The 14,538-nt window shown below is 23.0% G+C and overlaps 5 protein-coding genes across 5 annotated transcripts; 4 read left to right on the top strand and 1 right to left on the bottom strand. All coding sequences in view use genetic code 6, as the record gives it.

Annotated features, from left to right (window-relative positions):
- Positions 1 to 569: 569 nt before the first annotated feature.
- Positions 570 to 2,117, top strand: TTHERM_00486490 (hypothetical protein; the record flags this gene model as incomplete). The annotated part of the gene is made up of 1 exon (XM_001032861.2): positions 570 to 2,117. One exon carries the CDS (start codon positions 570 to 572, stop codon positions 2,115 to 2,117), a length of 1,548 nt encoding a protein of 515 aa, XP_001032861.2.
- Positions 2,118 to 3,823: 1,706 nt separating this feature from the next.
- Positions 3,824 to 5,352, top strand: TTHERM_00486480 (carboxy-terminal TIM barrel domain enolase; the record flags this gene model as incomplete). Its single annotated transcript, XM_001032860.3, has 2 exons — positions 3,824 to 4,236; positions 4,440 to 5,352. The coding sequence occupies 2 exons, from the start codon at positions 3,824 to 3,826 to the stop codon at positions 5,350 to 5,352; spliced, it is 1,326 nt and encodes a 441-aa protein (XP_001032860.1).
- Positions 5,353 to 6,192: 840 nt separating this feature from the next.
- TTHERM_00486470 (phosphatidylinositol-specific phospholipase C, X domain protein) lies at positions 6,193 to 9,694 on the bottom strand (the record flags this gene model as incomplete). The annotated part of the gene is made up of 4 exons (XM_001032859.2): positions 6,193 to 8,079; positions 8,362 to 8,508; positions 8,575 to 9,106; positions 9,279 to 9,694. The coding sequence occupies 4 exons, from the start codon at positions 9,692 to 9,694 to the stop codon at positions 6,193 to 6,195; spliced, it is 2,982 nt and encodes a 993-aa protein (XP_001032859.2).
- Positions 9,695 to 10,597: 903 nt separating this feature from the next.
- TTHERM_00486460 (nucleotidyltransferase) lies at positions 10,598 to 11,497 on the top strand (the record flags this gene model as incomplete). Its single annotated transcript, XM_001032858.2, has 1 exon — positions 10,598 to 11,497. The coding sequence occupies one exon, from the start codon at positions 10,598 to 10,600 to the stop codon at positions 11,495 to 11,497; it is 900 nt and encodes a 299-aa protein (XP_001032858.2).
- A 1,746-nt stretch (positions 11,498 to 13,243) lies between these two features.
- TTHERM_000486459 (transmembrane protein, putative) lies at positions 13,244 to 14,162 on the top strand (the record flags this gene model as incomplete). Its single annotated transcript, XM_012799060.1, has 2 exons — positions 13,244 to 13,504; positions 13,566 to 14,162. 2 exons carry the CDS (start codon positions 13,244 to 13,246, stop codon positions 14,160 to 14,162), a joined length of 858 nt encoding a protein of 285 aa, XP_012654514.1.
- Positions 14,163 to 14,538: the final 376 nt, after the last annotated feature.

Genomic DNA, 14,538 nt, shown 5'->3' with positions numbered 1-14,538 from the left:
GCAAGTATCAAATATTAATAACAAGATTAATTAATTTTCAATTAAATACTATCAAAAAATGTAAGCAGTTTGTTTTTAAAAATAATGCACACATTTATTTTTGTTTTTTTCATTTTTAAAAATGGTAAAAATTTAATTTAATTTACAAATCAGGAAAACTTAGAAGCAGGTGAAAAAATGTAATTTGTAAATAGAGTCTGAAAAATTCCTAGTTGTACAAAATAAATGAATAAACTAAATTAATTAGTTAATAATCATAAATCATATCGATCAAATGAATAAAATAGATAGATTAAATTTCTGAAAGAAAGAAAATACCTATATTAATATCTAGATTTAATCTATGGCCATGAATTATAGGCATTTAATTATTATTTGTTCGATTAATATCTCTCGTGAGTAAAGTAATCAAATATTGACCTTTGAAACATTATTTTCAACAAAGATTTATACTCATAATTTATTTAATAATTAAAGTACGCTAGAAGAGAGAATAAGTAAGAGTTAATTAATAGAAACATTTATTTTCAATTAATTAATAATTTGACAAAGCATACAAGAAAAGCAAAATGTCAGCTTTTAAATAAATGACTATTCAAAAATAAAATTCGTAGAAACCTTTAGAGTCAGCAAAATAAAGAAATTAAGAAATAAAAGAGTGCGTATATAATTCTTAAGAAATCCTAAATAATTAACAATCTGATTGTTAGTAGATTCAGCTTAAATGTAGAGTTCATACCATGAAGTTAATAAAATATGTTTGCCTTGATTAAAATTGCGATCATTAAAGATTTATGTGCCCAGAATGTGAAAACACAGATCATTTTGTGCGCCATCGTAATAAATGCATTTTGATATCTGAGTTAAGTGATAAGGCAGATACAAAACTCAGCATGCAAAATTGGCCTTAAGATTCTTACCTACGTATTTTTTAAGATTACCTCAAAGGATAAAATAATGAGTATGAAAATGTTATAGTAGAAATGTGTAACAGATTGCTTAAATTTATGAAAGATAAAATTGAAGAATTAGCCTAGGTAATGGTAAATTTATGCGATGAACAATAAAAAAGAAATCAAGAAAAAAATCGTAAATTATTGTATAGCTTTGTAGATGAATGCAATAATTTAGACTCGATTCGTGAAATAGTATATCAAGTGAATACTGAATAGAATGAAAATAACTTTAAATATTTGTAAATATCAGCTGAGAAGTAAATAACATAAATTGTTAATCAAATTTTAATCCACCACACACAATATAAATAGTAATTAAATTAGTAGTTTGGTTTCGGATATTTCGAAAGCAAGAACGCAAATAAATCTCTTTTAGATTTCAATCTAATTTAATAAGAATTTGACTAAGTTAAAGAGTATGTTGAGTAAATGAGTATTTTTATTGAAAAAAATGCAACAAATAGCAAACAGATAGTTTCCCCACGCTCTTCTATACAAAACTTAAATGGATCTTCTGATATTTCTAATCTAAGTACAGATAATGATTCTATTTCATCAGTTCCAAGTGCAAACCCATACAGTTTTTCTCTTTCTACCATTGAAAGTGAATTAGATAAAATCAGTTTCCGCTTAGATGATAAATCAGCGACTGTAAAAAAGGTTAACAGACCAACCTTCTTTTTTAGTAACATAATACCTTAACAGTCATACTTTTAATTAAGAATTACTGGATTATTAAATTGCGGTACATACATAGGTCTGGTAGATGAAGGTTAGAAGAATGTAAAAGTCAACCCATAGATATAATAAAATCACTTTGTTGGAATTTGTCTTGCTTGCTAAGGTGAGCACTATGGAAATTGTAAAACAAATGGTACAGGCTTCAATTTTAATGCTAAAGACGAAGAAGAAGATATAAATTATTACTATTAAGATGAAAATTAGTTATAAAAGGATAACGAACCTTAAGTGAAAACAATAATTTTAAACATATTTATAAACCTAACCAAAAAGGTCATTTCTTTTTCTGATATTTCAAATGAATAGTACTTAAAATTTGACTTAGACAATAAAAACTATTTTTATAATAGGGATATTCGTTTATTTGTTTAAACTCAAGAATAGATAAAATTTGAAGTACTTTAATATAACTAAGCATGACTCTGTATTAAAAAAAGAAAATAGAGTCTATGATAATAACTCAACACATAATCAAATAAGCCGCTAATAACATCAATAATAGAAATAACAAATATAAATAAAAAAATAATGAGTAATAAAGATGAATAAATTGCAACTATAGGATGCTTTTATTTAATTAGATCATATTCAGATATTCTTATACAAAAATTGCATCATATTCATTCAAAAATCAATCAAAGAACTTATTTTAATTAATATACTTTCAATTTTAATAAATAAAAATTAAATAAATTTCATATTTATTGTAAATTCAAGCTAAAACTGTATAAATTACTAACTATTACTGCTTACCAAAGAATGTAAGAAAAACTCTATTATACTATTTACTTACTTTCGATTGATTTTTTAGAGATAATATAAATATAAATTAATTAATTTATTGATTAAATTTATTCCAAAATTTATTTCATCAAATTAAAAAATTCGCTAATTTGATTCAACCTCTTTATATCATATTCTTCGTAGTTTAAAAAAAAAATTACACTTTTTTGATATCTATTTACATTTTTTTGCAAATTCAAATGCATTCAGCTAAAAATAATTATTTTTAATGATGATATTTGATAGCAGATTATTTGAAATTTTAAAAAAATTAATTATTATTTTGCCACCTTAATTTTGAAAAGAGTTACACTTTGTAAATTACTATAATAAACAATATAATCAACTCTTTACCTTTTGTTATTTATTTTGTTCATTTTTAAATTACATTTCACAAATTTTTTTAGAAATATTAATAAAATGATTTATCGAGGTTCTATTGAAGTTTAAGTATCTTTAATCGCTAATAAAAACTGAAAGAAAAATCAAAATATTTTAATGGTAATCAACAACTGTAATATGATAATATACTGTCTATTATTAATTAAGATCACTCCTTTTTCATATATTTGAAATTGGTCTTAGATTCACTAAAAAAAGATGAAAAACATTGATTATTAATTAAAATATCAGTCCTTTTTGTATTTTTAGGGTATATCATTTATGTTCTAATTTTTTAGGAAATCGTACAATAACCTTTAAAAAAATATTGTATCTATTTTAAAATATATTTATTTTTGCTGATTAACTATTATTATAAAGAATTATTTTTAAATCACCTAACTTTTAGTACTAGATACTAATAACTTTCTATATGGATGCTTGCCCTTTTCTTCTAATTTTTATCTGAATTCATGAAATCAGTACCTAATTTAAGAGAATATACTATCAAATAATTTAAAAAATAAGATACAATGTTTTTATTAATGCTTAAAGTAAAGTAAAAATGTTATAAAATAATGCAATTAGCTTAACCAAAGAAAATAAAATAAAATTTTTGAAATAAATGATATTCATATATCTACTAGGACTATTGTTAATAGGTAGTTGAATATTTTATTAAATTTTTTATTTTACGCTTATTTAGAAATTTCTTATTAGTTAATTTTTATAACATGAAATACTTACATCATTTTCATATTTATATTATAAGAAGATTGACATAGTTATTAATTATTATACAATTTTAGTCACTTATCTGCTATTAAGATATATACTTTTATTTATTTCAAATAAAAACATTATTTTCATAAAAAATAAAAATTATAAAACACAAAGTAGAAAAAAAATAAATAGAATTTTTAAGATAAGTATTATAACAACCTGCTCTTCTTCCAAATAAAATGGCTACTATTAAAGATATCAAAGCTAGAGAAATACTAGATTCTAGAGGTAATCCTACTGTTGAAGTTGATTTGACAGTAGATAATGGTCAAGTTTTTAGAGCTGCTGTTCCTTCTGGTGCTTCAACAGGTATCTATGAAGCCTGTGAACTTAGAGACGGGGATAATCACAGATATTTAGGGAAAGGTGTTTTGAAGGCTGTAAACAATGTGAACACCATCATTAAACCTCATTTAATTGGTAAAAATGTTACTGAATAAGAATAATTAGATAAGTTAATGGTAGAATAGCTTGATGGAACTAAAAATGAATGGGGTTGGTGCAAAAGCAAATTAGGAGCAAATGCTATTTTAGCAGTTTCTATGGCTGTTGCCAGAGCTGCCGCAGCTCATAAGAACCTTCCTTTATACAAGTAAATATTTTTAAAATTCTATTTCAAATTATAAAAAGCCTCTTTACTTTATTTAAAAACCAAATCTTATCATCTTTGCATTAACATTTTTTATGGAAGATTTTAAAACTTTGCAGCAATAAATACTTAGGTTAAAAGCTTCATATAAACAAAAAAACATGAAATTATTTATTCCTAACTTAATATAAATAAAATTAAACTAGATACTTGTCTCATTTGAATGGATAAGACAACCTAACCCAATTCAATTTACCTCTTCCATTCTTCAATGTCATTAATGGTGGAAAGCATGCAGGAAACAAATTAGCTTTCTAAGAGTTTATGTTCACACCATGCGGTGCATCTAACTTTGCAGAAGGTCTAAGAATGGGTGCTGAGGTTTATCACAACTTAAAGAAAGTAATTGAAAAAAAGTACGGACAAACAGCTACTAATGTAGGTGATGAAGGAGGTTTTGCCCCAGATACTAGTAATCCAGATGAAGCATTAGAATTACTAGTTGAAGCTATCAAGAAGGCAGGTCATGAAGGAAAGATTAAAATATCTATGGATGTTGCAGCTTCTGAATTCTACGACGCTAAAACTAAGCTTTATGATTTAGATTTTAAGAATAGTAACTCAGATGGTAAGCATAAGTTAACTTCTGAATAGTTAGTTGAATACTTTGCCAATTTAGTTTCAAAATATCCAATTTTTTCAATTGAAGATCCTTTCGACTAGGATGACTGGGCTGCTTATGCTCAATTGACTGCTCGTATTGGTAATTAAGTCAAGATTGTTGGTGATGACTTACTTGTTACTAACCCTTTACGTGCAGAAAAAGCTATTTAAGAAAAAGCCTGTAATTATCTTCTACTTAAAGTCAATCAAATTGGAACAGTAACAGAAGCAATTTAAACATATCAAATTGTCTCTAAAGCCAACTTTGGAACTATGGTCTCACATAGATCAGGTGAAACTGAAGATACTTTCATAGCTGATTTAGTTGTAGGAATAGGTGCTGCTACAATTAAAACTGGTGCTCCCTGCAGATCTGAAAGATTAGCTAAATATAATTAGCTTATCAGAATTGAAGAAGAGCTTGGTCAAAATTCTACTTATGGAAAAAATCACTGAACTACGATTTATTTATTTATTAAAGGTTAATTTATGGAAAATAAAATAAATTATATCTATTGTATTTTTGTTTTTCATTTCATTTCTCTTGTTGCTTGAAGCCAAAAATATTGATTATCATTAAAAGAATTTTAATTCATCTAAATATAAACAAAAAAATGTTTGTTCATCTTTAATTCTAATTGTTTTTATAATTGTAAAACAAATTTTAATATAATAAACTTTAAGATATATATATAAAATTTGCATGAAAAATTTAAAGGATTCATAAATAGATGATTATCTTTATTAAAAAGTGATTGAGTAAAATAGAAGACTAAAATTATAAATATTATAAAACTAATAAATAAGATCAAATATTTATTTTTTAAATTTATTTATTTAATATCAAAATAAATTTAATTATTTTATTATCCCTATTCGCAAACATAAAATATCGATAATTAATTAATAAATTAATATTATTTAATGTCTTAGCTTACTATATTTAACAAAAATAAATAATATATTAATTTAGATAAAATTAATCTAAAAAATAAATAAAAAAAATTAGTAGTAAATATTTAATTTTATCCAAGTTTGTTTTAAGTTTTGATTTAATTAAAAAGAGTGTTTTCATATCTTTTATTCATGAAATGAAATTTGGTATAAAACATATTTTGAGAATTAATATATTGAATTTATTAATAAGTAATATATAAAAAGAAAGAAAATAAATTGTATTATATAAAATAGCACAATGTTAGAGTAATATAATAAATGTATGATAATAAATTTATGAAGTTTGAATAAGTTAATAAAGACTTGCACCAATTGATATTATAAGAATAAAATAAGTTATCATTAGATAGTGTACCTTTATATAATTTCTTCTATTTCTATTTTTGCTAATATGAAGCTATGGTCTATTAATTCTAGATTTGATTTAGATCTTAAAGGAATCATTCTATATCCAGGACGCATACAATCTACAGATATTGCATAAATGCCTAATTGGGTGTCTATACCAACATCACTGTCCATAACTCTAAAAACTATCATTGCAAGCTCAGGACATGCAAATCTAAATTCAAAAACATGAGAATTCCATATAGGATGAAATCCATTATCATAAACCACATCTGTCACACAGGGTTTGTTATTGTTCTCATCAAAATCAGTTCCTTTCACAAAAACTTAAACATAAGGATCAACAACATCAAAAGTATCTTGCTCATAATCTTCAGGTCTTAGCTACTGGCCGCTTATAATTTGGATGCGGACAACTTTTACTGTCTTTGTCATCAATGTAGGAATATAGTCTTTTTTCGAATGGTGAAGCATATAATTTGGCTTTAGTACATACCCAGAATGTATTCCACCATTTTCTTAAAACTTTGAAAGGTTGAAAACCATAGGCAAATCAGGAGTTTAAAAGTTAAGAGCTACAATCTAAGCTCCACTTAAGAAACCTTTAATAGGATCGTAATTTGATGAATCAACTCTCATTCCTCCTGGATACAATCTTATAAATGATTTTTTAAACATTTAAATTAGTACTCCAGGGCATTTTTTAATAAGCTTAAGATACTTAACTTCACTTATTGAACTTATATACCAGCATTGTCTATTAACATCTTTTAAATCCATTTTACACCCAAACATTGAAGTGATTTCCAGCAGTTCTTTGCAAATTTTGGATGGTTTTTGTTTTTTAGATTTTTTATTTTTTTTATCAGATTGCTCTTTAATGTTTGTATCAGAAATCTAATCAGGATTAGTATTCAAAATTTTTTTTTATGGTTGTTGAGCTATTTCACCGTTATTTTCTTTTTGTGCAAAACCATTCTTAATCTTTTCATTAAATATTTCTAATTATGACAAATTTATCAGTTTTTCTAAGGATTCTCCTTTTTGTTCAACGTTTGCTGGTATTTCACCAATAGATTATGTATCTCCATTAGTTTTTTGAACTTGATAAGTATGCTTTGAAATCAAGTTAGGTCTTTAAGTAAACTATTCTTTTGATGCCCTTAAGATGATATTAGAAGATTCAGAATAATTATCTTCATCTTTGTGCACATTATGATAGTCATCATTTCTCTCTTATTTTTCCCAAAGTACTTAAAAATTGGAGGGATGCTTCATATGATTGTTTTAATTTGTTTTTTGGTGGTCATTATTAATAAAACTTTATTCACGACTTTGGCAAGGAGACATTCCTTATCTTGACATTTTTTCATGTAATATTTGAGTTTACTCTTCTTTATTTTTTTGCATAAATATTGTCACTTTTTTGCCTTAAGTTTTTTAAGTTTTCTGATGTATCTCTGAATAATCAGGGATAATTTAATTATCAATTAATTAAATATCCGTTTTGCTCTATCCTTCTTCTTCGTCAGATTCGCTACTGTGACATTCATGTATTTCCTGTTAACTTATAACCTATTCTACTTTACCTTTACTTTTCACAATTATTTTCCCCTTCAACTCATTAGGTGACTTAAAGTAAATATTCTTTTCATAATCTTTAGGTACTGTAAAGAGTTTGTCTTTAAATATTGTTTTCAAGTAGTAAGCTATTTTTTTGCTCTGCTCTACTGAGCAGTGATTTTCAAAAGATAAAATAACTGGAAATGGGGAAGTCATGAAAGCATACTTCTCAATAGTTTATAATACATCTTTAAATAGAATTCTAGATGTCAGTGTATGTCCATGATAAACTAAAGGTTCATTATTTTCTCCATCCTTTAAATATTTAATTATGAAAAAATAATAGATTTAAAAATATCTCTTTCGGATTATAGAAACTTGTTAAGTTATTTAAATTAAATAATTAGCTTTTCAATTGATTTAATTAAAAGTAATGAGTACTATTATCTAATGTTGAAAATAAATAGATTTTTAAATCTAATAGCCAAAGAAAGCAGATTTGAAATAAAAAAATTCTTTTAAATTTTGTATATATCCTTCATTTACAGTTATAATAATATATTTTTTTTAATAAAATGTTTATAAAATAATGTTTACCCAACAATCTAATTCTACACAGCGACATCCTCTTAAAAATGCATTTATATATGCCTAGCATGAAGAATCACCTGTCAATTAATTTGCCATTAAGTAAGTATTATGAGAAGAATTGATAAAGTAATCTGACAAAGGTAAATTCATATTCTATTTATTTTTAATTATGTTAATATTAATGAATAAAACAAAAATATTTTTATTAATAAGAATTACTTAATGAACTTCTTAGTGTTTAATGTCCAAGACACTATTTTCTTAAGTAAATATCAAATTAGAGAACTGATAAAATGAAATCTTTAAATCTTTTGAAGTTTTTGCTGATTCAATTACATTTATTTGCACGTTATTTATATTTCTAAATAGTTCTAGTAATTCATGAATAGGCACATTTTATTTTTACTGTTCTTACAGAAAAAGCTAATACTCTTCTATAGTCATTAAACCTTCTTAATCTAAACTGACTTATTGGTTATAGCTTTAACAATATTATTTAAATATAGTTAAAAGTTCATCTTTTTTACTTATATCTCTAATAATATTTATAAACTCTCCTTGGTCTATTTAATTATTTTGATTATAATCATAAGTCTAAAACAGCTATTTCAGATACTTCTTGTTCACGCTTACATGAAGTTCTTAAAGTAATTTCTTTACTTCTTCTAAATCTAACTATTTATTACCATCTTTATCTGCACTAATAAATAAAATATTAGCTAGATGCTTTACTTAGTCTTATCTCTTTTCCCTTGATGTAAAATAATAGTTTAAGAATATTAATTTGGCAATTTTTTAGAAAAATATAAGATGTAAATTTGCTAGAAAAAATTATAATAAAAATTATCTTAATAGGTTCTTTTAACAGATCTGTTATTTAATGAGATTTAATTTAGAAATCAAAATCAAAATATTTTATTTACAAAAATTCATGGTGCTAAGCTTTGATTAAAAAATGTTGCAAACCACACTAGAATTAATCTCTTTCTTTCTCATTGAAAAACTAAATAACAAGCTCATAATTATGAGTTTAAATCCTTAAAAAATGTTGATCATTTTTATTTTTGACTTTGTAATGAATTTCACGGCTTATGTCTTTTATATCATTAAGATATATCCTAGATTTTGTGTAGTTTTTTTATGGTGATATCCACTAAAGAAACCTATAATCATCATCAAGTAAGAAAAATATTCTTGAATGCTTCTTTTATCCCTGCTTGAATAGCTTTTCGGCTTTTGTTCCATACACTAATCTATTAATTGAATCAAGTAAAATAGAGTCATCAAATTTTTCCAACTTGAAATTGACATCTTGTGTTTTTGTCATAAAATTTATCATACTTATTAGAAAAACCTAAATTATTTAACTCCTTATCTTTTATCAATTTAATTAATATACAAACAAAAAAACATAAATTTAATTAAAATATTGATAACCTTCACCAATCTTTAAATATAAATAAATATATTTACTGATACTTTTATAAATAATTGCTGATTGATTTAATTATTATGAAATCAAAAAATTTTTACTAATTTTAATTTTTTTATTTTGATAGATAAAGAATATTTTTGTGAAGTTGCTATTAAAATATAAAATATATTTGAAATAGCTTTATAAATAATTACAAAGACAAAGCAGTTCATTCTTAAATCCTAAAAAAATTCAAATACTTTAAAATTATTGATAAAATGAAGCTAAAATGTTTTATTTCTGTAAATATTAACATAAATTAAAATTTTACTGAAAGTTTTTGTGACAAAATAAACTCAAATTCACTTACTAGAAAGAAATCAAAAAACCTTGTAATATAAAAATTATTGCTTTTAATTGAATAAAAACCATAAATTATTTTGAATATCTTTTTTAAAGTATGAATTTTATTAAAAAAATTCATGATAAATATATCTTATTAATATAATATCGCAATAGCTTTCGAGAATGTGATAATTAATAATTTATTTAATATTGTTAAAAAGATTTGAAGTTTTTTTAATTAATTTATTATTATAAGTCATTTTCTGTTTTTTTTAGTGCATTAACTTTTTAGAAAAAAAATTATTTTTATTTTGAAAAAATGATCAAATAAGATAATCATTTTTATTAAAAATAACAAATTGACTTTTAAAATTATAATACGTAAGTAAAAAAAAAATTTCATCTATTTAACTTTAAATAGACATTACAATAATAGGATAGATAATTCAAATATATGTAAAAATATTAAATTAATTTTTTTTAATGAGCTAAAATCCTAAAATGGAAACATTAACTGATTAGACTTTTGTCAGAAAGTGCATTATAAAATTTATATAAGATCTTGAAAATAAATTCTCAATAAAAGTAATATTTGCTTGTGAAGGTGGGAGTCGTGGGTGGGGCACGCATACTGATGATTCTGATTATGATGTTAGAGGAATTTATATCTTAAGCGAAGATTAATATATGTCAGTAACAAAAAGTAAAGGTATAATAAGTGGTTTTTCATAAAAGATACCTGAGACTAATGTCTTATTTGACTATATTTTTATAGATTTTAGAAAATTCTTGAAAAGAAATATTATTAATGAAAAAAATCAGCTAAATTTTATACTTTAAAGCAAAACTTGGTATATAAATAAGTTCCCTGAAGACATTTTAAGTGAACTAAAAATTAAACTTCCAGTTCCATTAAGAGGTATTAAAGGACACTTAAATGATTTAACAAAATAAGTGAAAAATGCATAAAAAATTTCACCAAAATAGGCATTAAACTGTTTTATATATGGACTTTAGTTGATTCACATTTATGTTTTTGATAGTTTTCCTTTTTATAGTAGTTAAGATCAAATAGAATTTCTTTAAAATTAAATCTCTCAAAATAAAGATAATCTTAATATAGGACAGTAGCAGAATGTGCAATTAGAACGAATTTTTGAAGAATTTAAAATAGATTTGATTTTGGAAAAGTTTAAGTAATATTTAGAGCTGAAAAAACACAATTAATAATCGATACCTGAATAAGATAATTTAATCATATAAAATTTTAGTTAAGATGTTATGAATTATAAATATGACATAAAAATGTAATCTATAACATCTTCTTAACTTGATTAAATATTCAGAAAAATGGTAAGTTATAATGAACAATATGAAGAATGAAAATTTTTTGAAATAATTAACAAATGAAATCTAATTACAAAAAATAAATAGTAAGATATTAAATAATTTGTATTCTTATTTTGATACATTTTTTATTAGTGTCTATAATAAAATTCCAAATTTATTACTCAAAATAAGAAAATTTAAAATACTTTTTAATAAATAAATAAATTATTATGGAATATTTCTAAGGTTTTATGGATTAAAAAAAATAATTTCTATACTTATTTTGTTTTAGCTTTATTATTTGACGCCCAATCAATATTTTTCATATCAAATTTGAGCATTTTGTAAAAATATGTTAATTAGGATTAGTAACTATAAATTATTTAGTATAATATGGTTTATTTTATATGTAATTAACAATAATCTTTTAAATTTTTAATAGAGTGTCTAAGTAAACTTAAATAGACATTTAAATGCCTATTTCATTTAATTATAAAAAAAATAATACTTTGTCTAATAACTCATCCAAATAATCACTCATTCAAAGGAATTAAAGATTTATCAAAATATTAATTGCTTTTTCTTGATTAATATTAAATTTTACTAATCAAATTAATTAAAAATTTTCAACAAAAGTAGAAGGATTAAGTCAAAAAATATTTATAAAAACTCAAAGCTATTTAAGGGTGTACAACAAGCAATTTACTTTAGAATTTGTAATATTTATTAATAGAATATTGATAGTTTTACAGATGAGCTCATTTAAAAGACCTTTTGGTTTGCCAACTTATGGCTAAAGTGAAAGACCATCTTAGATTCCTACAATTTAATTATCCTCTCCTGCTTAAAGTACTTACAATGAATATAAAAATGTATCATAAAATTCTGAAAAATCTGAATAGTTAAAAGAAGATCCTTATTTTTTAGAAGAAGAAGAATATTTAGATATGATGGGAAAAATTATTAAGCGTGATTTTTATCCAGAAAGAATTAGCGAAGAAGAGAAACAATAAATTGAAATGGATTCTAAAATACAAAATTTATCATTAAATTAATTTATCACAAAATATAAAAGTGAGGATAATGAAACATTTAAGTAAATAATGGAAAAAGAAGAATAAAAATGGCGTGATAAATATTGGTGGATGTTTTTAGCTGAAAAAAAAGATAGAATAAATTAACTCGCTTTAGAAAATGGAGATAATTAAGAAAAAGACACGATTAAGAGAATGATTATGCCTTAAGTTGAAAATAAACTTGCAATTACAAGTGTTGAGTCATAAAACTCTATGTTTTTTACACCAAAATATATGTCTCCTGCAGTAATATAAAAGACTAATTTAGACATTAAAGAAAGAGAAGAGAAAATAAATTATGAAAATACAAGATTTAATTAAGAGAAAATTGAAGTTGAACAGGAATAAAATTTAAAAAAATTTATAACTAGAATGGTCTCTGACTTAGAAATGAAAAAACTCTCTACTCCTTATCTTCTTGGTATGGGCTATTATGATGATAAAAATTCAGAAAAAACTAAGCATTACAAATACGACTTAGAGGAGCTTATGCATGGAAGAAATAGCTCAGAAAATGAAAAAGAACCAAAGATTATAAATGGATATTAAATACAAACAATGCCATCACCAGCACCAAGTAAATACTTTAAATGATTGAGATTCTTTATATTCTAATTTCTTAATATTAGCTTTAATTTCTAATTTAATTTTTTAAAATTAAAAGATTAATTGGCCTCTCCTTTTATAACTTGGGGTGAAATAGAAGATACGCCTATAAAACTAAATGAAAGAGTCTCATTTCAAATAAAAGAAGTTTCCGATCGTGAAAAGATTGCAAATAATATGGCTAATAATATTTAAAAGACAAAAGCAATTTAAAAAAAATAAAACTAAGATATGTAATTAATTAAGGAATTGCTAACATGTATTTATCTTGTTTAATTAAATAGATTAAAAAGAGCTGTTAATTCAGGGACACCTTTAAAAGTGGCGACAGTACTCTCAAATTCACATGGAAATAGCTTAGTTAAATCTATCTTACAAAGTAAGTTATTTATTATTTCTTTTTGTAAAATGATAAAAATTATATTTTTACAACTTAATAGGAAAGTTCACAGGTACTTCGGGTTTAGGTTTAAATTCTTCTAAAACTCCCTAAGTTACTAAATTCAACAACCAAACACCTTTATCTAATAATTAAAACAAAAAATCTAACAGCTAAAAAACAAATACTACAAATTCTAATTAACAAAATTAAAAAATATAAATTTAAGAAGATACTCCTCTTTTAAAATTTTGAAAACAAACTATCATTTCATAACTAACAAATAAAACATCAAATCTTTTAATCTATTTTTATGTCAATAAATTATGTTTAATAATAACTATTATATTTTTTTTTTGGTAAAAATTACTTAATTCTATATTGTATATGCTAATCAAATTGTATTTATTAAATTTTAAAGGAAAATATTTAAAAAATCAAACATCCAACAAATTTTATAATTTATTTTTACATCAATTAGTTATGTTTAATTATAAATGTAATAAAGTATTTTTGTAAAAATAATATAGTTTTTTTCTTTAATCAATTTTTTACTAATTAAATTTTAAAACATAAGTGTTTTCAAATAAATTAAATGATTCTACTTTTTATTACTTAATTTAATAAAATTATTAATGTTTTAAAATAAATAATATGATTACTTTAACATCAGAATCAATTTTTACCTAGTCCAAATAAATTTTAATAAATAAAATTTGTTTAAATCTAATTTATGAATTTTATACTTATTTTTCTGTTTAATATAAACTAATAAAAAATATTTTATCAATTTAAACTTTCAATATGGTTTTGTTCTTTAAAAAAATATTTATTAAATCCATCATTTGATTAGGGGTTTAAAAAAAGCAAGTAGTAATAATATCCAATAGATAATTAAATTTTAAGAATAAAATCTTAGCGCAAATATTAAGTTTTCAAAGAAAAAAAACTAGGCTCGATATTCTTATATTTAAATATAGTGAAATATATATAACAAAAGATTTTTATTAGCAAAGATTAGTATTATAGATTTT

The sequence above is a fragment of the Tetrahymena thermophila genome (assembly GCF_000189635.1).
Source record: "Tetrahymena thermophila SB210 genomic scaffold scf_8254527, whole genome shotgun sequence".
Classification (NCBI taxonomy): Eukaryota; Ciliophora; class Oligohymenophorea; order Hymenostomatida; family Tetrahymenidae; genus Tetrahymena; species Tetrahymena thermophila.
Note: the sequence above shows the minus strand (reverse complement) of the source record. Positions and strands in the feature narration are given on the sequence as shown.